Here is a 24,931-nt window from a genome sequence, read left to right as displayed (position 1 = left end):
AAAACTCAGTTGGATTTTTCAGAAGGCCCAAACGTAAACAGATAATTGGGCCAGTGCTAAATCAAAATGCTTCCTATTCTTGTATATTTAGATTTTTTTTCCTTGACAATGCCATGAAAGGTGAAGACGTACTCTTTTCTGACAATGATTCGGTCCTACGTGAAATAATAATTTAGGTGAATTCATTCTTTACTAGTAATTCTTTAGAAAAAGGACGTTCCCAAGTCAAATAGTTCTGTCGAGGATTGTGCCTTATCCTGCAGGCAGTACCGACATCACCTTAACTGATTTCTTATCAGAACTTTAAGAAAAAAAAAAAAGTTTTGAAAATTTTTCATTAAACTTTTAGGGGGAAAATCCTTTTCTCGAGTTTTTAATATCTGACTACATTCTGAAATGCAATATTGAACGGTTTCAAATTTTTCCACAAAATGGGTTTATAAAGGGGACTGTGAAATGTTTCAGTGTAGATTGCTAACTCAGTTTTCTGGGGTTTTAGTTTTACATTTTATATAACAATACAACATTATAAAATCTTAAGAAAGAAATTGATTTCAAAAAGGAAAATTCCAGTTCTTTCATTCCAAAATACTGGACGGTTTTGAACTGTTCACCCTATTGTATTTTTTTTTCTGCAGGAACATTTCAGCAAATACTGCATGAACTTGTCAAGGTTTTTGATTGACTGCCTCTGACGATTCTCTCAAAGTTTTTTTAGGCACCTCCCATTAATTTGGTAGCCCTTTATTCAGCTTTACCAAATCTTCCTGCATTACGTTTTGCTTCCACAGCAGTTTTCTCATCTGTCTTCTCTCTGACATTTCAGCAAAAAAGGTATTCTTGTCCCTTCCCGTGCCCTGCTGTTGTGTTTTCTCAGGTTGTTGAACAAGGTACTGTGTAAATTGTTTTTATGAAATTTGCACTTGTACTTCCCGTGGCCAGTAATCGGTGCCCCATCTGCCTCTACGTGAAATGCACGCTCCGCTCTTGGGTGCTTTGCTAAACCCGTCCTCTGCTTCTCCTCATCAGCATGCAGCGCCTATCTCTTCGGCTTTTGAAGTCTGCGTGCTCAAGCCCGGGAGTGTCGGTGGCAGAGCAGATTTGTTGGAAGAAGTGTCAATGTGGGTTACCTTCGACGTTAGCTAGATGGTGCTAAAGAATTTTTGCTTGTCGTCGCTAAGGAGAGCATTTGGACTGCAGTCCTCCTTTCGGTTCCTGGGCTTGGAATTAAAAAGCGATGCTTTTGCTTTGTCCTAAATGCAATATAAGCTGCAGCCAGTGCATACAAGGAGTTAAAACCAGCAAAAGACCTGCTCCGGAGCACTTTATGAGTTAGGCCTATTGGTTTCAATGACTTCAGTGCGCTGTGGATCAGCCCCAGGAGCCTTACGCATATTTTGACATAAAAGAGGTTTTGCCAGCGGAGGACTCCCTCTCCTGTGCCTGTTTCCGATCCGCTGGAGCAGCGATGGGCTTCCAGCAACCGGCAGGCGCTTTGCCTTTCGCTCTCACAGTGCCTGTCCTGAGAGAGTAAAAATTTCCTCTTGCCTTTCGGAGCTGTATCCTACAGCAGTTTGGAAATTTTTAGATGTGAACAATTTAGAAAACAAACAAACCCAAACACCACCCCTCCAGCTTGCAGTAAGTGCTCTTGGAGCCCAGGTTTCCTTGCTTTTTGAGAGCTGCTGTTTCAGATTAACGGAGTCCTGGCTCTGATAAATACTAACAAAGTGTAACGAATGATCAAAGCTGCGTTTACAACCCAATGAGCTTGAAATGATTGATCTGGATGACATAATAATGATAACCAGTGGGACGAGGCATGTGGGACTCTACCCCTCCAGGTACTGGGAGAAAGGAGCAGGTATTAAAAATTACTCCACTCCTTAGGTCATCAGGTTATTCCCATTCTGATATAAGTGGAGGACAAATGCAGGACCCTTGCTTTCCCCCAGAAGAGCCCTGCAGCTGCTTTGGACTGTTTCTATCCCTTTGATAGTAATTCATTCTTTCGTACAGATTACAAAGTTTGGCTGGTGACCCAGTGAGACCGAGTCATTCATGACCGTTCCCTGTGCTGCTGGGGATCTAAGCCTCCTGCCTGTAGTTCAAAGCGTGGTGGAAGCTCAAATGTTGTTCTTCGCAAAGCTTGTGCAAAGCCATAGCCACAGACGTGAAAAGATATGAGTGTGTATAGGGCATGGACTTTGCCATCTGGAGGTTCCCTGTCATCTCCCAGAAGACTGGCTAGATGCTGAAAGACAAGACAGCTTGGACATACCATAACTGCAATCTTCTTTAGAGCTCGGCTGCCTCTGGTCCCATGATAACCTCTCCAACAGCAGCATGTCTCCTTATAACCTTCCAGAATTATGCTCCCATCAGACTTCCTTTCCCCCCACAAAACAGAAGTGCCTATCTACTCACCTTAGACCTGGCAGATGAGAAAGAACGAGCCTTTCTTGCTGTGGTAGCTTTTCTCTTTTTCTTCTTTTCAGCCTTTGGCTGCAAGGAGTGTCTGGATGTGTGGGATGTTCACATTCCTCAGCACACCTTAAAGACAACTCACGCTTCTATAAAATCAGCAATACCTGCTGTTTATCTCTAGCAGGCTGCTTTTTCCAGGTAGCAGCAAAAGACCTTGTACCCCCAAAGTCACCAGTTTGGTGCTATGGAAGATAGTCTGTTTGTGCGTGTAGGAGATGATCTCACAGCATTAGGAACATCTTTGCTCTACAGGTCTGGTCCTGATGTGGTGTCACTTGCTCTGGATTTACAGCAGCCGAGGATCACTTTAGGGACAAGTCCTCTGCTGCTGCTGCTGCTGCTGCTCCGTTAAAGTCCACCAACAACTTCTTCCTTTCCTTTTTTCTCCCAGAAAAAAAGTATGGCAATCAGAATAAAGTTGTTCACCCAGAGGCCAAGGAGCATTTATTTAAAAATACTGAGCTGAATCCTCAGCAGGATGTAAGTAAAGAATAACACCTTGGAAGTCAAGAGAGCTTTTCTCATTTACCGTCTGAGGCTCTTTCTCAGTGTGACACTGAGACGATATGCGCAATATCTACAATTAGAGGATAATTTTTCGAGGTTTCCCATGAAGTTGACGAGGCGACAGTCGGGCCTTCCAGAAGGCAATTACGGCATCTAAATAGGAATCGGAATTGGTCTATGGAAGAGCCTATCGTTTTTTGCTCTCCCCCCACCCCATCTCTTTTCCCCGACCATAAAGACTGTCCCAAGTTAAGCACCTGAAGCAAGGTGTTTAAAATTTGGCCAGCTGACTAGTGTCTCGTGTCACCACTTTCAGCACTAACTCCAGAGTTAGTTCATCCAGCCGTTCCTTGAGGAGTTCCTCACAGCAGCTCCATCTGTTTGTCCAACCTAAAAAAAAACATTAGTAATGACAAGTAGGACTGACAAGTATGTGGACAGGCATGAGCGCTTTTCTAAAGATTTCTAAACTACCCCAAAGTCCTTTTACCCAAACAGTGTTACCGTATACGACAGTTGACCTCAGACTTAGTTCTCCGAGCAGTGAGTTCAATTAGCTTTAATACTTTCAACATTTAAATAGTTAACAGTAAGCAAAGTTCTTTAGAAGCGGAGGGGGATGACTACATGTGCGTCTGCTGAAGTTGTCAGGCAACGATGGAAAAAAAAAATAAAAAAAATCTCTAATTGCTTCCAGACAATGCCTTTTGGATAGGGCTGCGTGAGAGCAAGGGGAGCTCACGCTCTGACACAGGGACTGCTCCGAGCCAGAGAGGAGGCTGCTGCAGCCCTGCCATCTCTCCAGTCCTGCCTGGCCATCTTCTCGCTGCCGGTGGAAAAAGGACTACTGTGCCCAAAACCGCCCGGTTCTCCGGCTCTCCGCAATACCCCTCGCTAACAGGAAGCTTGTGGAAAGCTAAACGCCCAGGGCGGCGAGCCAGCAGATCTAGGTCTACTGCTGACTTTCTTCATGATCGTGGGCTCGTCCTGTGGCTTCTTTGACTCTCCGTTCTCCCCGCCAGTAAAATCTGAGATAAATCTGAGCTGTTGAGGGCCATAGTTTGTTAACTAATTTGTCCAGATCCTGCAGTAGCAAGTGGCATCATCTCATCGATATACAGATAAATTCCTGCAACTTTTGATGTATCCTTAGCTAGAAGTATAACTCTAACACATATCTTCTTGCTTTGCTGTCTTTCATGTTGTTTTCTGGAGTTTGTTCATCTTGGTGTTGGCGGAAAATGGGATTCACATATTTTTTGCTGCAATTGAAAAAAAAAAAAAAAGCAGAAGGAGCTGGGAGAGACGGCAGCAGAGAGCACTGAGGAAACTTCACTGGCTGCAAACAGCGTTAACAGTCAGTGCCAGAACCGAGGGAGGAGTAATAAGGTCATATATTCTGTGATGACAAGTGGGAGAGCTTCTACTTGAACTACCAGGACTCAGCTCAAGCAAGTCCTGCCACCAGTCCAGCCCTGGCTGTGACAGACCCGCCTCAAAGGTGACTTTTCAGGAAAGCCAAATTTCTGAAGGAGCATAGAAAAAAAAACGAGGTGAAAAGGCAGTCGAAATATTTAGCTCTTACTAGACTCCACAAAACTAATTAACTGCTCTCCAAAGCCTCCACCAGCTTCAGCTGTGTTACGGGGGCAGACTACAGCCCTGCATTTTACTTTGCTCTGGCTCAGCCTCGGGCAATTCTTTATCAGACTTTTCTGATATTTAAGTGCTAGGCATTAGAAATGCAGCTTAAAATGAAAACTTGGTCTTAGTTTACTGTGGCATGAGGTGGTATTATTGAGGTTATTTCTCTCGGGGAAAATCTGTATTGGCCCTTGTCAGTCCACAATGAAGATACTTATCTTCGTACTAGTCCAGGTGATTGATTGCGTCCAGTCGATACTGTCCTGTGCTGATGTCTTTTTCTATCTTAGGTTTTTTTAAAAAATCTCACTGTGGAGTTGAAACCACTTAAATATTTTATTACAGAAAATGTTGGCTCACCATGTAAATTTAGCCATTGAACTATATTTATATCCGTGCATATACACAAACTTTTACAGACACAGGGTTTTTAATTGTATTTTATCTAAACTAATTTAATACTAAATGGTTGGATTGTAGTGGAATTGTTAACAGTGTATGCGAGCACCATTTTATATCAGGACTTAAACAGGTCTCCAGTAAAGCAGTATTGTGGTTTCTTGCAGTTGGAAAGATCAGAGACTGTAATAAAGGGAGCCCAGAGAAATGGATGACCCTAACAGGAAAGAGATCCACAAGAACATCTTGAGTGAATTCATTGCTACATGTTGACATCAAGTGGAGAAACGGTCTCAGAAAGCCTCCTTTCATCGTCTGTACAGCAAGCTTAGGCAAAGGCCCCCGAAAGCGGTGTTGCTAAGGTTAACCAGAAGCTTTGTCTTTCAGATGGATTTAAGAATTTAGGTCACTGTCAACAGTCACTGCAGGGAAGACAGTGGAGGTTCAAGATATTTGTAAAGCACCACACTTCATCTAGAGCCTTCCCTGCTCATGCCTGAACTGGTGTAATTGAGTTTATGAGGACCCATCATCTGTTTCAGTCTAAAGTCAGCTGGGTTAATTTAAGGCAGGGCTGACTAGCTGGCAGGGGAGAGCACTTTAAACCTACCCCAGCCATTATTGCTGCAGTCTGGCCTGCTGCCAGCACGCAGTCTACAAGGAGTTGGAGTATATTTAGCTTCAGCTTATTCTCTGCCCCCTCAACTTACGTGCTGACCCATGCCAGCTGTGACTCAAGTCTTTCTGGCCGCTTTTTTTGACATCCTCCAACCTGCCTGCTTGTTTAGATTCACGCTGCTTATTTATCTTCAACCGTGAAAATCTGACTGTGCCAGCAGGCTTGCTCTGAGACCTTGGGCGAGTCATTTAATTCCTCATACTTAGTTTGCAAACCTGCAAAATAAAAGATAACTCCATGAGTCCCCCTAGGATGCTGCAAGGAGTGATGCCGGAGTGTTCGTGCACCACCCCGGTTTCTTTGTAGGGAATCGCAGTGTTACAACTGGCGTAGTCCTACTCTGAAATCTTTACCTTGGATGTTAAAGTGCCTATATTTGGGCGGTGAGGGGTAATTTTCCATGCACTTTTACGATAATCTCAGTTTACCTGCATTTGAAAATGTTGCCTTTTTTTTTTTAAGCCGTTTAACAGCAATAGTTTTAAAGTGAGTTCACTTAGGGCAGAGCTGGGAAAAACTGAAAATATTTAATATAGCATATAACATACATTTGTAATATTAGTGAGACAAGTCAGTCAGGGACCATGCGTTTATTACTCCAAGAAGGGATACAGCCCTGCTGTTATTACAAAAAGAATTAGCCCTTACTGTATTTAGGGAAAAGAGCTCCAGATTATAGTTTCCTCCACCAAACACACCCTTTTTTAATCTTGGAAGCTTCCTTCTCATCCATTCCAACTTTGACTTCAGTTTTTCGTGGACAAAAACTGTCAGGCAGCTTTATAGCATTTCCAGTTACAAATGATACAAGTTTTAGCACATCTCATAGGCAAGGGAATATGATGTACTTTATGATCTGATAAAAGTAAACCTGAGGGAGCTATTCCTAAAAGTGCCACTCAGGGTCAAGGATGAGATCACATCTGAGAAGGCAGCAATGGTATCAAATACCTTTTGTAAAACAATGACATAAAGGGCTTTAGAAAGCTGGCCTGGATTCAGGGGTCCTGATTGGCTCATAGTGATGTCAACCATGTGCCTATAATGCCCAGTAAATGTCTCATTCTTCTTCCTTTTTAGGAATAATTGTCCCTTAATAACAGCAACGAGTGACTTTAGGTCACTTGGGGTGCACTGCGAGCTGACTGTAACGTGCTGCAAATAGTCACAGCCCGTGGGACCGAGGAGTAAGGACTGGGGGTTTTTGTCAGGCAGATTTTGCACGTCGGACACCTTTCTCACCCCATCACGGCAGCACACACGCACCTTTTGGGTTTAAGTTCTTGACCCGCCTTTCCTGCGGCTACCAGAAGGCTCATTTTCCAGTGCGGTCTTGTGTATCGCTGGTTAATGAGGAAATAGCATTTCGGCAGTGGAGAGAGTTGTTCCCTTGTTCTTAGATCACAGCTAATTCTTTCTGGGTAACTCCTGGCACCATATACAACAGCCTGTTGTCTAGACTCTGCCGGTTCTGCGTCTCCTCTCAAACACAAGTCCATGGGAAATGGCCGCGGTCCACTGTGATGACACCCAGTACAACCAGCTGAGAGAGCAGATTTTGTTCGTAAGCTCATTCTCACTATTGTAGTTCAGTCTGGAGGATGGAAAGGAGAATTCATGCTTTTGCAGCTGGAGGATGTTCTGGAGGGAAAGGTTTCCTTCCATCTGAGCCATAGAAGTAGAGTTTGAAGAATCTTGCCTTTTGCCTAAGCCTGCCGCTGATGTTTTGTGCGACTTTAGGACGGGCACGTTCTCTCTGTGCCTCAGTACGTGATATCCTTGATATAAACATAACCTGAGATGCTTGATACGTTAAATCAGGCGAAGCATCGTTCTAAAATGACTATGCTTTTTTCCATTAGCAAAGGTAGGGTTTTCAGAGCATTATATCATTCCACCGTGCCACCAACATACGCTCAGGTCCCTGTTTGTAGAGGGAAGAGGAACCTAATTCCCTGCTTTACATGAACCTTCTTGTAAGTCCACTAAAGGTGATGGGAAATTCTGCTAATGGCAGGTGGGAAACCTATTTCATTCTTGGGCAGGAGGTAATTAGGTATTACAGTGATGATGAATACCAAACAAACTTAATATGAAGAGCTCCACCAGGGGTGTTGCTAGGCAAGTGTAACTGCAGTATTGTGCCTGACTCCTGCATAAGCAGGAATATGGAGGGCTGAGGTTTTCATAGATATCCTGAATGTTCATAAATAACATGAGCAAACTCCCTGACGCCTTGTATAGTTGTATATGTATGTGCCACAGCTTGAGTTTTTAGTAAAAGTCCATCCTTTTAATAAAAAGGTTTCGTGAAATAGGAGATTTCAGCTGTTTGGGATTTGGTCCAGTACCCAAGAAAAGAATGAAATTGTCAAGAGGAATTCAGAAAGACAAGGTTAAAAGGTTCTCAGAAAAACTAAGGGATGTTTAACAACGTATGCAAAGAGTAGTCTAGAGACCAGGAGCTGTGTATTTTGAGCGTGTAATCTGCATGTAAAGCAATCTGACCCTTTTGCAGGTACAAGTACATTAAATAAATTCTCATATAACCTGTACAAACAGAGGAAGAGCACCTCTAAGAGCAGAGAGAGAAGGATATCAATATTTAAGGAAAATGGGTGGGTGGGGGAACCAACTTGATCATAAATTTTTGTTTTACTTAAAAATGTATTACCAATACATGCCTGTGATCCTTCTCTGGCTCCACAGTCAGTATTTTTGCAGGTAATGCATGTGTTCTACATATGAAATTAGACTAATTTATACCAGCTTGGACCCTAATCTAGCAATGTTAATGTAACAAGGCTCTGGCTAGAGGGGCAGTTGCTCCAAGCAGACCCACGCAGAGCTCTGCCCACCTGAAGCTTGCTGCAATTTGAGAGCCTTTAACTTGTAGCCAGGTGTCCATACCACCTTGCAGATATCTCCAATCAGAACTGAAGTACCCCACCAACTGCTGCCCCACCAATCTGAGCAGCCGCTGAGTTAATGATGTTCACCTGGCAGGGTCAGGAAAGGGAGCACAACCTAACAAAGAGCTATTCCAAGGGGCTTGCTGAGAGCCGTGTTGTTCCTGATGGTCCTATCCTTTTTCTTCTGCTTCGGCTGGAAGTTGTGCCTGACCGGTTGTTGCCTCCCACTGCTGGTAATGCCTCTTGCTGACCCTGGGTTCAGATTTGTTTGCTAAGCTGGGATCTGTAAAACTGCAGTCTAACAATTCCACCACTTGTTCTAATTTAGTGAGGGGTGAGAATTAACAGATGGTGTCATTATCAAAAGCTGTTCAAGTGTTGAAACAACATAAATCCCACAAATACAGAAAAACAAATACAAACTGCAGTAATTTTTCCAATATCTGTTGAATAATAATCACACTTTGCATTTATACAGTGCTTTTTAATCCACAGCTTTTTGAAGTGCTTCCAGATTATAACTGAGGCTCAACCCAGATCCGTGAGAGAGTCAAGCATATTACTTGCTCTAATGAAGTTCGAGGTGCAGCACAGAGTGTTAAAGACTTACGTTGGAGATCTGCATGGGGACTCTGGCTTCTTCTCCTGGCTCTGCTACTGCTTCAGCTGAATGGTCTTGCGTAAGTGATTTCTTTTCTCCATACTTGAATTTCTCAGTTTGTAAACCAGGAATGATAATGTTTTGTCTCTTTTGTGAAGTGTTTTGTTTTCGACAGATGAAAAGCGCTATGTTGTAAGGTGCGGGTGTTGTCGTTATCGTCATCGTTGTTACTCTTAAAGAGCGGATGCTGAGGGTGCTAAACGTGAAATACCTGGTCTAGGTTTTCAGAGGGGCTGAGAATGTCAGGGTTCTAGCTGAAGTCCTTCTAAAAGCTTGATGTTTAAGTGTCCCAGGGTGAACACTGTAAAACAAAGGTTGTTTTTTTTCTTCTCCTTATTGGTGTCCTTGCTAATCATTAAAACTTCTCAGGACCTTTGTGTTCCAGCCTTCTGCATATTACATCTTTGTAGTATACCAGTGTGGTTCCTTTGTCTTGCCTGTGCTCCTGCAGGTGTAAATGAGTGGTCCTGCAGTTAAATTCAGCAAGTAATTGTAGCGAGGAAGGGAAACGAGAAAAAGATTTGAGCTTGCTTTCTCGCACACCCTATTTTAGGACTTTGCGATGAGGCCTTTTTTCAGTATTAAAAGAAATAGATATAGTCAAAATCACCTCTGTTGGTAAAAGTCGGGTGTTAAGACTCTGCGTAACAATAGTACTGGATCTTTTATAAAAAAGACCAGTCTATGATCACTGCGTTTCAGAGTTGCATGTTTCAGAAGATAATATTTATGGTATTGATAATATTTACGTTTTGGTTGGCCCAGAGGATCCAGTTGTCCTTTGTGATAAATGTTTTGAAGATCTGCATTTTTATAACAAATATGAGTGGGGAGGGAGGAGAGAAAAAAGAAAAAAGAGGAAAAAAAGAAGGGGGGAAAAAAAAGCCAACCCAACATATTGGGAGGGGAAGCTCTCAGATTAATTATGGCCAGTTCTATCCCAAAAAACGAAGTTCATGTATTTAACATTTCCTTACTTAAAAACCTGCATTCATACGAGTATAGTACTGGAAGGGACCTTTTGCGTCATTTGCTAGATTTGTGTTAGTGAAGTGGTTATGGATTTGTTCTCTGTTCCTTTGGGCAAATGTCATGGTACAGCTTGTATCCGTGTGGTCTAAAATCTTTCATTCCTAAAAGAAGTCAGCAATGCTTGAACAGCTTCCTAGGAGCAAGCCCTGGCCTGTGGCAACCCCTGAACCCTGCCTGGCCGTTGGTAAGGAGGGAGCTAATTCATCCAGGCCAAAACTGTGCCAGAAAGTGCCACTGTATCAACAAAAAGGGGACAGTGCTGGAGCCTACCATAAGCCTAATCTCTGGCTCCACTCCCAGGCTGTAGCAGGTGGTCATGTCCTATAACCCATTTGAAATCCCTCTGAAAGTCTGGAGTGTGTCTTAGTTTCCAGGGGTGTCCAGGATGGACGTATTGTGAGCATACGTTTGTTTTAAAGAAACGTGATTTTACACAGATATCCTATAAGCTGTTGCATTCAAGTTGCGTCGCGTGCTGAATGATGTGTTCTCCTGCCAGAAGGTCCTTCTGGTGGCCTGATGGTGGGGTAAGAGTGGCAAGGAGACGGCACGAGCCAGGGACGTTGCATTGCCCTGTCGGGTACCATGTGGGCATAGTTTGGCCTTTGCTCCATCAAACCTGGTAGGGACTTAGTCCGAGACTCGGAATTTTGTTGTCTCCCTTTATACACCACAATATTATGAATGACGCTTATTTATTTATTCCTTTGGTCTTGGTCAGATGAAAAGAAGAAAGAAAAGACTCCTTGAGACTCTTCTAGCTTTGACACTGTTTGAGGCTTTATAAATGTGGGTTTCAGCTGCTCTTGATGCAAGTTACTGCAAACTGGCAAAGCAGCCTGTAAGCCAGCACAACACAACCACAAGTTTGGCAACAAATTACCGCTGCCAGATGCCTTTGCTGTTCCTTTAGCTTTCTATGGATTCGAGGCACTTCACTCCTTTTTTGTTGTTGTTGTTGGAAATACTTTCAAAGTAGAACACAGTGTTTTGGGTTGTCTAGCCAAAGTTTAGCTGTCCTTTTGCATCTCTGCCAAACTTCCTGTTTTCAGCAAAAACAATTTATTATCTTGCTGGTTCTTTAGACCTGAAAGGATTTGCAAGCACAAATAAACTTCTGGGGTTTTTTTCATGGCCTTTCAAAGAATAAACTCACTTGCTTCCTCTCAATTATGTGGTCTATACTAGCAAAGAAAAGTATTTAACCTTTGGGCCACTAGCAAGATTCAGAAAATGTTTTAATTGTGGAAAACTTCTGCACTCTGAACTTTTATAGGACAGAGAATTATTTTTTCATACGCTAGAAATCTTTGTTTTCAGGTGGTTGGGCAATAGTATCACTCTGCCATGCGTGTGTTAAGGGAGTTTGGAGCGAGTTAAAATTTGAAATCTTTTAAGAGACCTTTTTAAAGGTGAGTGATATACTCTGCTTGGGAATGTTTTGTTCCTAAAGGCTTATTATTGACAACCTGTAGCCACGTTGTCTCAAAATGGAACAATCTATGACAGGTAGGCAGAAGGCTTCCTATTCAACAACTCCACCAAATCAGATCTGTAAACAAGAAATTAGGCAGCGGAGTGGAGGGAAAGCAAGGTGATGTTGCAAACCAAAGCCCTGCTGCAAAGGGGTTGTCCAATTGTAGAAGAATCTCCTCTCTAAAAAGGAAACACATTGAAGTTATCAAAAAAAGAAAAAAAAAAAATCCTTGTCATTCATACCCAATGCCACTGTAGCATAAGGGAGCTTAACAAAAGCACGTTTGTAAAATTGACTTCTGCGAGAGTACGTTTTCAGGGTAGGAGGCGGTAACTTGGCATTAGACAGCTATTTCTCTGTGTGCTTTCAAAAATTATTACGCATTACCTGCAACTGTTCGGAAGATGTTGAAGTCTATTTTTTGTACTGTACTTCAAAGGCTTTGCAAATTCTTTGAAGGTGACTTAACAGCTATTAAATGATTCTGAAGGGGGGAAAAAATCGAAAGCTTTCCAAAAAAAAGTTTAAAGGATATGTTTAATATTAGTGTTGGAAATGCACTATAAATCCTCAAAGTTTATGTGTATCACAGTCTCTGAGATGGCATTTATCATAGCAAACGGAGAAGGAACAATTTACGGAGGGAAGGATCTTCTTAGGAGTTTAATATGTTTTTCCCTGTGTCATAGAAAAAAAGAAAAAGATCACATTTGAGCAGAAACCCCCAGCTACACAGAAATCCTTTACCACTTGTAACGTCCAGGCTGTATGTTGGCAGGACGCGGCTGTTTGTTTTCCTAAGGAAAACTGTCCTTTTAGCCATTTTTCAGCAGTTTGGTGTCTTTCGTAAGGTAATAATAAAATAGCAAGAACCCCACAGTGCTAAGTAATAGGAAGATGTGAAACATGTCATTTTAATATGTGGAAAAAAACCAAAGTCTGAATAATGGAAGCAAAAATGCTGCCGCTTTGAACAGGATACTGCTATTAATATTGTTCCTATTATAGTCCTATCAATTAATAACTGGAGGAAATTCTAAAAAGTGCCAGGAAGAGAAATGCACATGTGATTTACCAGTTGGAAAGATGTTTCTCTAGAGTCAGTTTTAGATTCTTGCTCGTTTAAAAACACAAGCCAGGAATTTTGTCAAGAACTCTCAGTTCATCCTTTCAAAGGGAAAGTGTTTAAAGGGATATTGGAAATAATTTTTGATACTACTAGCTTCAAAGAAGTTAACTGCATTTAGTATCCTTGCCTCACAGCTTAATTTGTTAAATCATGCTGCTTCTGAAATTTATTGCAAAATTATTGTTCTCTGGGGAAATAATTACCATTCCTCTTACTAGTATGGGGGAGGTGTGTGCATATGTTTGTCAGCAGAGGAATTCAAGTCACCGAGTTTAAAGGAAGCCTTTCATTCAGTAACACTGAGTCAGTATCCTAAAAAGAATGGGATGCTGATCTATTGATTCTTGAATAACAGGGTTGTGTCCTATTGATGGGAAACACTGCTTTGATACAGTTTTCCTCCAAGTGAAACTAGGCTGACCTGTAAAGGTTTGTGTATGAAATTGGGCTGGTGAATCTGGGCTTTCTGTTGATTTTCATCTTGCCACAAGGTAGCGATGGGATTTTGGCTTTCAGGGCTATGGTTGGCAGTGTTCGTCAAACAAGGAAGAGACGTTTAGCATCTGGCAGGGCTGAGCCTGTAGTAAAAGCCTTGATTCTGGGAGTCCTAACCTAAACCATTCCCCAAAAGAAGGAATTTAATTAACGTGTGTACCCTGCAAGGGCTTTCACAGAGGGAAATAAGCGGCAGGGAAGTTCTCCTGGCAGAATAAGTCCCTGGTCTGAGACTGCATTAACTCTCCAGGGAAGGGTTTTGGTGGGATGCTGGAACAGATGTGCATCCCAGCACCCCCCCGAGTCTCATCTAAACCAACCCCTGTCTCGGTATGGAGGCTGGGGACCAGAGTGTTCCTTGGGCTTTTTAGGAACATGAGTGTTTTATTTCAGACTGGTGGGGGTAGGCACTTACTGGGGAATCTGGAGTAGAGCCCAGAACCTCCAAAACTGGAGCCAAGTGTTTCATTCAGTGAACTCCGTGTCTCTTGTGTGTGTTGTCCTCCAGTTAGTCATTAATGGACATAAAGCTTCCAGCCTGGCCATATACCCTATCTGTATGCAGAGCTCTCTGCAATATACCATAAAGGGAACTGTTTGCACAGTTTTCCATCATCTGAACTGAGTTTCTCTCTTCCTGAACCATGCACCACATCATGGCATTGGCTGAGAAGCAGCGTTGACTGCCTGGAATAGTTTGAAGTCTCAGTTCAGGAGTTGAAAGCCAAACTGGGGGGTTTCTTAGATCTCCTCTGGGTATGTTTAGCAGCGCAAATGTGAGCTAGTTGGATTTTAATGACTGTCTGCTGCCGACCACGCCTTGCAATGCATGGAGGAAGGGGAGGGGAAAGGGTGGCTATGGCTTGGCAGCTCCTGGCTTCCCTGTCAGCTGCAAGCAGCAGAAGAAGAAGTTTTGTTGAATCCACTAGTGGCTACAACTGACAGAAGCTGGAGCTTCTAATGCTTATAATAAATAGATGAGAAGCGCAGACTGTGGTGTGCTGCACTGCCTTTTGGGACGCAGCGCCGCCCTCGGACAGGTGCCGCCTGGCCAGCGGAGAAGGTGAGGACCAGGATGATAACTCCAGTAGCTTGGAGGCTGGCTTGGCTTTTGGCTCAAAACAGAAGTTTTAGACGTGCATAAATGACTGTTTGTGTTTGGCTCTTTCTTTTTTAATGCTTAACCAGTGTTCCTAGTGAATCTGAGGAATTGCCTATAAAAGTTTCTACATCTGTTTCCTTCCTTAGGCTCTGTAGGCAGCTTGTCAGTCGTTACTCATATCCCATTTGGGGCAGGGCGGGAATACTGTATTTATATTTATTCAGTGTGTCTGGAACCTATCCTGGACTTAAAGCACCTCACAAATTTTTAAAACAAGCCATTAACAAATATTAGATGCGCCAGTTTCATATTTCGGTTCATCCCTTTTCCTTGAGCTGATTTTTAATTAAAAATCTTTTTCCCACATAAAGTCGAGCACCTTGCCGCACCAGCAGAGACCTGCACCTCCCTGAAAGTGCTCCATCCCCAGGTTGCTGGAAGTGACCTAGTGGTGGGGTATGGACCTAGCTGTGAGAAAAGATGGAGTACTCCGTATGGCCTAAGCTTTGAGAAACTAGGACTGGAAGAGCATTTCACAATCAGGGGACCTTTAGGAGATCCTGTTTTCAGGTGCATGTGCTTTGCTAAGTTTAATCACTTTGGTGACATGCTTTCCACTCCGGCTATCTACTCTAGACTGCAAAATTTCAGCCGAAGCAATCCCAAAAAATAGGACTGGGGAGTGGAGCAGGGCATGGGGGAGACTGGAACAACAGTGTTTTGCAATAGTAGAAAAAAAAAAAAAGGAAAAAAACCAATTCTGGTGATCTTTTCTTTAAAACTGTGTGGCACGCCCATGCTTTGGAGAAGAGGCATGAAAGCTGGCAGCAAACTGGCTTTTGTTTCAAGGATATGCCTTTTGCAGTTTTTGTCAAAATCCACCCAAATTTGGCAAAGCTGTCAGGCTTTTAACGAACTTAGTTCATGCATATTCAGCAGCAAGAAGTTGGATTTTAGCGGTGTGTAAGACTCTCTGCCCAAAGAGCCGCAGAGCCTCTGAGTCTGCCTCGGCCTCAGGGCAGGAGCGCTGCAGGGTGAAGGTGAAGATATGCTTTCCATGAGCTGCTTGTTTCTTCATGGCTTTGAGAGGATGGTTAACACTTGTGCTAGGAAGCCTACACCTCTGTGTTAGCCCTCAAGACTGCTTAGGAAAAAAGAAACTACCCAATTTGGCTGCAGATGAGAAGAATAGGAGGGCAGGCAACGTGAGACCAGAAGCCTGGGGTTTGGTTGGAAAGGTGAAGGACCGTGAAGGTGGGAGAGAGGGAGTGGAGGGATAATGAGCCCTGGGGAGGACTTGGCAAAGGGCCAGAGCATTGGACTCCGGCCAGAAAGACGGGGAGTGAGGTCAGGAGATGAGGCCGGAGGTTGGACGTGCAGGGACAGGGTCGTGAATTAAGGGACGTGGCTTTGAAGGGGTGAGGGATGGCTGGGGAGGAGAATAGAGACAAGAGTTGGGTTGAAGTAGGTGAAGCTGGACAGGATCTACCTTCTGTTTTTCTCTCTCTATAAACTTCATCTGTGCTAAGTCCAGGTTAAATGTGTTCAGTTAAATAAAAATGCCAAGTGCCAGAAGGAAGGTTGCCTTAAAAACTCAAATGTCACTGCCTCTGATCATGTCCCTCTTCCCACATCAGTGCATAGTCTACTGGAACTGGAATTTAAGATATTTGGCCAGGTTCTCAGCTGATGAGAATTAGTATAACTTTATCAATAGCTCAGTACTGATTTATACAGATAGCCTGGTCCTATAAGCATCTTCCCACCTCTGTTACTTCCTAACATGGCTCATGCCTTTAAAGGTAATAAAGATGTGGTCTGGTACTCTTAGACCTATCGGGAGGCTGAGGTTACTTATTAGTAGCCAAGAGCAGAATCTTTCTCTTCCTCGGTAAATTATCTTCATTTTACTGTGTTTTAAAATGCATCACTTGAAAGTCTAAAATATTTGATAGTCTGTAAATGTATTCAGACTACTGCGGCGTTTAGCAATGGTCAAATATCTAGCTATATATTATATACTGTCACATATATTTAAAGTATGTGCAAAAATGTCACCAGACAGAATAGTTATGTGAAAAATATTATAATAAATGTGAAAATTGTCATCATTTACTGATGAAAATGACCCTAATTTATTTGGACCACTGACGTGCATATATATCTTTGCCCTGACTTTTTATTTAATAATTTTAATAAATAACTTAGTTTCACTATTTGTTTCCATCATGCGCAATGCCTTGGAATGAGGTGGAACTTGAAATGCAGAAGGTATCAAGTGGAAATTAGTAGGTGCCTTTCATTTTCTAAGTATAGTGAAGTAAAGTTTGAATGAGTTTTAACATTCTAGAATATTTAAATGCCCTGGGACTTCTTGTATTTATGGGTGAATTTTTTTTTTATTAGCTTCTTTGTGTCTTTTCTGCTTTTTCCCTGGCTTTGTTTTGTATAAACTTTGAAGGTAATTTTCTACCTGAGACTTTTTATGAAATCCCAGAAATGTTTATAAGGTCAAACTGGTTGTTTTGATGCGGTGCTTGGATGCTCATTCTCCACACTGTAACAGAGTTGTTTTTGAAGTCAACAGGGTTATGTTAACATTAAAAAGAAAAACAGTAATTCAAAATTTATCCCCTCTTTCAATATACCAGCTAGCTAATACAGCCAACGTGTTGTTATGGTTTTTTCTCATTGATTTCTGTAGCCCACATTTGACTCCAGATTGGTGTGATGTTGTCGAGGGACACAATGCAGCAAACATCCAAATATTCTTGCAACTGCTGCGGAGCTCACTTGGGAGATTAGAGGACTGCTCTTCGCAAGTGCTGGGTATTAAAATATAAGATACCAGTGAATCTTTCTGAATGTGAGTGAGACTCCTGGTATTAACAGTAAAGTAACAGTTTTATTTTCTTCTGGTAATTTCTATGTTCTGATCATTTCTCAGCCCACCAGATTTAACCATCTTACTAATGTGCTCTAAGATGTTCTGTACCAAATATTAATATCAGCATTATTACAGTGTCAGCACTTCTCCGGCATTAGCAGATATATTGTTTTCATTATATAAATCTAGTCCCCGCACTCTCTGCTTTCCAGTTTAATTAATCCGCCGTCACACCAACATTGCCAAGAAACCTGTAGCTATTTATAGAATGGCATCGTATTTTAATACACAAAAGATAAATATGACTTGGAATGTTGCAAACTGTGCTACAAGTGGGATTAAAAAGTAAAAAATTAATTTAACTCCATATTAGGAGCTACAGGCTGCCTTTAATGCTTTTTACTCTGTGAAAAATGTTAACTGTCGTTAAGCAGATAGCAGATTAGCTTTAATTTTGAGTTTGTCTTGACCTTCAGTACTCTTAGACTACTCCCAGCCTGTGTGTGTGTGTAGAGGGGCTGCGTTCAGACAGACCGGGTCAGTATGAAGGTTGGCCATCGCTTTGCGGAGAACGCAGAGTGCACCGGTAGGCATGTTTGAAATGGCAAAGATAACTGCAGGTACTCTTCTATACAGCAAGAGTGTGAAGCACGGGGATCAGATGCTAAGACTTCTCTGTAAAGAGATTTTTTTAGGGAAAACACTTTGTTTGCTATCCAGAAACCTCGGTGGATAAGTTTTCACCAGTGAACAGCCAGCGTTTTCCAAGACCCACCATACAGTAAGAGGGGTAATAATCCCACAGCTCCCAAAAAGTACCCAAAGATTCCTGATTCTGGCTGTCCTGAGCCAGAGCTGTTTGCATCAACTCCCTGCCATATAAATGTCTCAGTATTAAAAGAGTGGCTTCAAAGAAAACTGGGAGGTTAACCTCAAAATATTGGGCAGAAACAGCTTACATGTTAGGAGTTTGGAAACTTGTATTCATGCCAGAACAGTAACATTTTCTGGTGGTATTGCTTCAGGATGTGAGTTTGCAGGCTAAAGGCACCTGGAACTGGCTAGGGCTTGTATCAGAGGCGTCTTTGGTCCTTCTTCGCATCCCCCAAATCCCTGGCATGTTCTAGGGAAGTATTTTAGTAAGTATATCTTCAGAATGGATACTTCTCCAAATAGGGTTGGATGCGCTGGCGAGTAAAGGGTGCTGGCAGGAGAAGTGGTGCAGGCAAGGATGCCCGCAAGAAGGTGGTGTTTTGTCTGCTCTGGGTAAGAAAGCAAGGCAGGGAGGGAGTGGATTAGCCAGGCACCCTTTGGCATTATTGGGAGGCAGAGTTGAAGTGGGAGAAGACCTGTCCTGCCTGTAACTGTTCCCCCATGAACTTCCTAGTCCCTTTTAGAAACCGTTTGTGCTTTTGGCTCCTGGGGTGCTGTGCTCTGCTGCTTAATTACAAAGGATGACGCAGGAGCTTCTTCCTTGGTCTTAGTATCACCTAACTCTTATACGATAAGCAGTGATGAATGATTTTTCTTTACATCTTTTCTCTATGCTCTTTATGGTTTTGCAGACCTCTACCGATAACGTCCCCTTGATTGTCTCTACCCCAAGCTGAAGGATCCTTACTTATATAGGCTCATCTTGAAAGCCATTCCCCATATCCTCATTGGCCCTCCCTATATGTCTTTGTGTTCTTGTATATACTTTTTTTGAGATGAGTGACCAGAACTATATCCTACTGAAGAGGCAGGCTGCGGGTTTAGGTAATGATCAGATTTTCCTTTTGGTCTCCGTTCCTTTCCTGAAAATGCCTAATCCTTGTTTTCCCTTTTAACCTCCACTGAGCTCTCCTTTCCCCAGACCTCTTTCCTTCATAGTTATAGCTAACTTAAAGCCTATCCTTGTGTATTTATGGCTCCAGTTAGTTTTCCCAAGTGCGTTACTTTGTGTTTATTGACACGGAATTTCATTTGTCATTTTATCACTGAGTGCAGAGAGTCCTTTTGCAGCTTCTCAGGGTTACCTTTAGTTTGGCTGCTGATACAAAATTATTGAAATAGTGAAACTACTTACCCCCTTTCCCAGGCCATTAATGAATATATTAAACAGCAATAACTATTGGAGATTTCTTTTGAAATGTTCCTTCCACTGTGAGAAATGACCACTTGTTGCTGTTTTGTTTCTAGTCTTTTATGCAATTATTAAAACCTCTTGTTGCACTTCTGTAAAAGGACTTGGAGAGCATCTAGAAGACCCAAGTATGCTATATTGCTTGTATCGCTTTTATCCACACTGACTGAATCCTTCAGAGCGCTCTAACAGAATTGCGAGGCATGACGTTCCTCTACAAAAGTTAGGCTCTGCCTCGGCTTATTATGTTTAGCCTTATCTTGAATAATTCTATTCTTTATCATAGTTTCTACAGGTTTAATCCAGAAATTACTTACTGCCCTATATTTCTGCAAACCTTTTGTCTAGGATTGGTGTTATATTTGCCATCTGCAATGTCTTTGGCACCAGGTGGGTAGAAATGGTAGAGTTACAGTACCAGTAAGTGGTATTTTCATAGTCTGGTATTTGAGTTCCTTTAGAGTTCTTTGGGGAAGCAGAAATGAGAACTGATGGGGTCACTTGGCTACTGTGCCTTTAAGAATCAAGAAATTTGAAGAAAACTTGGTGGCTTTGTGCAGATGATAAAGTGTTGGACTTCGTTCGTCCTATAGTCTTACTCTATAATGGCCAGAGGGGCTTTTAAAACAAGATGAATTTTTCCTCAATATACTAGTACATTACAAAAAAACTTTGCAAACACTGATTTAAAACAAATGATTGTGTATTTAAATATGCAAAATAAAAAAATCAGTTGCATTCTTAATAACAAATATAGGCTAGTAATCCTATTGAAGAAAGTGCTTGTGGCACACACTCTCTTCATTTTTCTGTTTAATACTCCAGCTGTTTTACTATTCTACATTTTTCTTCAAAATGCTGAAAGTGGGAAAGCCATGTTTCTACATAAAAGGGGTTGAAAATATTTTGATTTAACTCAAAGGCATTCAGGAGCAAGCAAATGCCGTCAAGTGTCTTCAGCCAGTAGATTTCAATTTGTATTTAATACTTGCATAACTTAAACATTAGCCAGGAGAATTTTTAAGCATTTTTTTTTTCTTTTAATTTGGCTTAAAAAAGTAAAAAAGACTCCTCCTGGACTGAGATCTTGTATCTCAAGTTTCAGACCGAAGTAAACTTTTACAGCCGAGTTGTAAAATAGCAGTTTATGAGACAAACTCTGCCAAAACTTTAACTATAACTGTGCCAATGTGCCATTATAATAATCCAACAATAATCATGGTCCATTATATTAAATCACTCGCACAGACAAAGGCTGCTAACCTTTCCAAGTGGGAAAAAATGTTCCTTTCAAATCGGGGATAAATTCCAACTGAGAAGACCAAATGTTCCAGCCTTTAAGTAGTGAATACATTTACTTCTCCCCAGGGCTCAAATAACCCAACATTTGGTAAATGTTTAACAAGGAGGAATTCTCCCTCCCATTTGCCCTTTTCTCATATACACTAGATTAACAAATTTAGTTTAACAAGAAGATCTGTGTTACCCCCTGGTATCCCTCAATTAGATCCTTCCTCCTGTTATTGGCGTATCATCCCAGTCCATTTGTTTGATAAGAGGACCCGAGGTAATTAGCTGCGTGGCAGAAACAGCGTCTTCCACCAGCCCTACCTCTTACACAGACAAGTCTCCCACGCAAGTGAAAAGGTGGTTTTGCTGTTGCTCTTTCCCTTTTGCATGTGTTTTTTTTAAGGGGATCTCCTTGTAGCATTTTACAGAGGAGATTAAGCGAGCATGGCATGTAACTCTTGACTCCGGTTATGCCTCCCTGCAGCATGTCAGGAACTAAATCAAAGCCTCTGCAGGAATTCACAAATCCAGCTTAGAAATCTCATATTTAGTCCTGGATAAATGAACATTGTTGAGGACAGAATAACCGCAGGCGCTCTGACGCATTCAGATAGTGGTGGGAGGCTGTGCCTGCGTCGTCTCCGTGGAGTCACCGATTCCTCCCTGAGCTTTTTTTTTCATCTGGGTTTTGCTGCATTCGGGTGCCCTGTCGTTGCTTCACATTGTGTCTGGTGAGCTGGATGGATGGCAAAATGATACGTCTAGGCTCATATTGATGAACAGGTTTCAGATTTGGTGAAATCTTCCCTGTTGTGGGGTTTGTTTTTGTTGTTTGGGTGGGGTTTTTTCCCCTTCAGTTTGTGAAATGAGTGGGCTTATGCTGTATAAGGAATTTGGGGTGCTCCTGGTTTTCCTGGGAATGTGTTAGAAACTCCAAAGTTACCAACGTTGTCCCGAGACGTTCACAGCGGCCCGTGGAGGTTAATGCCTGCAAGGGCTGTGCGGAGGACAGAGTTAGGATAAGAGGGAGCTGAATCCCATATTGGTGATCTGAAGTGCACCGAGCAGCTGCATTTAATTCCACAACTAGAGCTTTTACCTATGTTTAACAGTCAAAAGGCAGTGGTGACAGCTGGCAAAATTCTCTAATGCTTTTAACAGCAATCAGTGTTGCTGAGGAATAAAGCACCTTCCCATGCCTTAATCAGAGGCAAGACCTTATATTTATTATTGAAACCTCGGTAGAGGATTCTCCTGCCGGGTTTGGTGCACGTGTGTGTGACTGCGCCGTTATTGCCACCATGTTGTTTTGTGCCATGTGTAGGATTTCCCTCCAATCCAAAACGTGAAGGCCTGAATGAAAGTCGGGCAGCGTTGTTGGTGTGCTGGAGGAGAGCTAAGGCAGGAACGGTGCGATGCCGCTCAGTGTGCGCTTTGGCACCGTGGCATTCCTCCGTGAGCCGCTGAATTTCATCACTTCGCCGGCACGGAGGGCTCCACGCCTGATAGTGCTCAGTGACTTAAATATCCCTGTCAAAAGAGCCCTCGGATCAGCTCAGGATTGTGGCGATGACAAGGACTGTGGTGGTCTGCTTTACTGTGGGGCCGAGCCTGCTCTTTGGGTTGGTGGGTCCCCAGCTGAGCACTGAGCCATCGTCGTTCCAGGTGGCTTCTCCCTGGTTTCTGACCGGCTGACCTTCTGGAAGGGATTCTTTTGGGACTTGCTCTTGTCGTTTCTGTCTCTGACACCTCGAATTAGATAATGGCAACGTGAGACTTTAGTCAGACTGGCCATTGAAGCTGATGATGAACACGATAACTTGCTTCTTGTGAGATACGTGTCACCAAGGGCTTGATGATGAGTTCCTCACTGCAGCAGATGGGTATTGTGCTGTCGTCTCTGTGTGAGAGGTCTCATCTCCCAAGAGAGCACAGTGTTCCTTTGGCTTCACACAGAGAGTGCTTTGGGATTTACCCTCAGGTAAAGCAAGCACCTCACCTGTGTCTATGCCTTACCAAAATAAGCACCTCACCTCTGTCCACGCCTTATCTTTTTGGCTGTGATTGCCAAGGTGATGGGTTTGGGGAGACTCCTCAAAGGAAAGGAAAGGAATTTGCCCATGAGCTCTGCAAATACCTTCACTTCTAAGGAGTTTATGCATGAAAGCCTCTCTCAAATGAAGGCATGTTTTATTTGTAACTAGCTCCTTTAATTGTTGGCAAAAGAACAAATTCTCACTTATTTGTATTTTTATGAATCAAACTAAATGAAATAATACAGCCTAGGTGCAAGAGGGCACGGGAGGACTCATTTGGATAAATAGCACTCTTCATTCTCAAGTTATTCACACAGTCGTTCTGCTGTACGGAGACATGAGAAAGCAAAACCATTCAAGTGCTTCAGTAACACTAAGAAAACCAATTCAGTGGGAGGACTGTATAATAGAACTGTGTCACAAGATAATCACTGCTCGCTGCTACACAAATGCTACAGCAGAAACACGTCCTTGTCATAAAGATGCAATTACCAATGTCTCAGTAGTTTGATCAAAAGGTAAATACCCAGATGATGAAGTAAAAAGCCAGTATTTCCATCAGCTCTGTAACCATCTCCTTGTATCCATGTGTGTAATGCCTCTGATTTTGCTGTACTCTCTTCCCAAGAAGAGAAAAAGGAGTATTTCTAAGTGCCTGGGAAAAATAACTCTTACGAAAGACATGTGCATTCATTTAAGGAATTACAGAAATAAAAAAATGATATTTTGTGTGCTTGGCAGATCATTTTCACTTTTGGGGCTAATACAGAAAAATGAGGTCAGATCCCCAAATTCCCCATTCTAAAGGGTCAGGCATTTCAAGACGCTGAAGAGGCTTATTTTTCAAAATCCGCTTTGCCAGTAGCCTGTCCACTCAGCAGCTTTCCTATCTGGTATTTGGTTGGGATGCTCTTTTAATTTAGGCTCATTCTGCCAAATGCCAGAAATTGTCTGCACATCCTCAAACTCCAGAAAGGTCCATGAGCGATTGAGGTACTCGGGACCTTGCAAAATGTTTTTCGTTTGACTGTTAATATTGTTAGATGGACTTTAATCTCTTCAAGGTCGGGTAGTGACCTCTGGGTCTATTTGTGAGGCAGGAACACAGCAAGGCTGAGCTTGCTTTGTGACAGCCCCCATTTATGTGCTTACTGTATGCTAATGTCTACTGTTGAGTGGGCTGGGTGGGCACAGTGGAGAGCAAAGCTGTCTGCTTGCCTTCCTGGGTCGGGCGGAATGGTTTGCCTGGAGAGGAATATCGATCGTTCCCAGGGAGCACTGAACGTGTTTATCCGAGGGGACTTCCCAGAGCAATTCTCACCGTGGGCAGAGGAAAGGATGCGAGGTTCATAGAGCAGGAATTCAGCAGTGTGAGCACCGGCTGGCCTCGGGGCTTGCAGAAAAGGAAACTTCTGATACCCTGGAATTTGCTGCAGCTCAGGAACCTAATGAAGGGTGGCTGGGTTGAGAGCAGCCTTGCAGGAAAGGACCTGTTCTGTTAGGATAGGATGATTAGTTTACAAAGCCCTTCTTTTCCTGGAGGTATTTAAAAGAAGGGTAGACGTGGTGCTTGAGGACATGGTTTAGTGGTGGACTTGGCAGTGATAGGTTAACGGTTGGACTCGATGATCTTAAGGGTCTTTTCCAACCTTAATGATTCTATGATTTTATTCTCTGCTTCTCACACTGATTTTTAGCTATTTTTAAAAGTCAATTACTCCAGTTTCTGTTCCGATAGCATCTAGTGATACAGCTAATGAGTGCCTTTGGAGTTGCCGATGCATTAGTGGCTGTTTAAGGAGTAAGTTCAGTTCTGGCTGACTTGGGGCTCCTTCAGATGTGCTTGAAGTCACACTGTGTTAAAACAAGGAAGGTGTTAAGTCTTTCCAATGCTGTCTGCTCCTCTTGAAATTCACTGAGTAGAGACCTAACCAGACCAAGCATTGATCTGGTTCAGCAGTCTAAGATTGAGGAGATGCTAAAGGAGTCTGTCAAAGAGCCTTGGACCATGCTGTGTGGGGCTAAAGTCCTCGTGGAGGTGGAGGAGGGTCAAAGGGACGTGAAGCCCT

The 24,931-nt window shown here is 42.7% G+C and overlaps 1 protein-coding gene across 4 annotated transcripts in view; it reads left to right on the top strand.

Annotated features, from left to right (window-relative positions):
• Window positions 1-24,931, top strand: part of MEIS1 (Meis homeobox 1) — a 234,056-nt gene that overhangs the window by 11,541 nt on the left and 197,584 nt on the right. For 3 of the 4 annotated variants that reach the window (XM_087775864.1, XM_087775859.1, XM_087775865.1), the window contains exons 1-2: window positions 8,737-8,861; window positions 9,124-9,308. In XM_087775864.1, the coding sequence (XP_087631990.1) occupies window positions 9,252-9,308 (57 nt within the window). In that variant the 5' untranslated portion in view covers window positions 8,737-8,861; window positions 9,124-9,251. Of the gene's footprint in view, window positions 1-8,736; window positions 8,862-9,123; window positions 9,309-24,931 lie in introns of those variants that run through there. The other variant, XM_087775860.1, reaches the window with a different exon arrangement.

This window comes from Nipponia nippon, unplaced genomic scaffold, assembly GCF_047370975.1.
Source record: "Nipponia nippon isolate SJK-2023a ecotype South Korea unplaced genomic scaffold, ASM4737097v1 scaffold_4, whole genome shotgun sequence".
In the NCBI taxonomy this organism is placed as follows: Eukaryota; Metazoa; Chordata; class Aves; order Pelecaniformes; family Threskiornithidae; genus Nipponia; species Nipponia nippon.
This window is presented reverse-complemented; position numbering and strand designations above follow the sequence as displayed.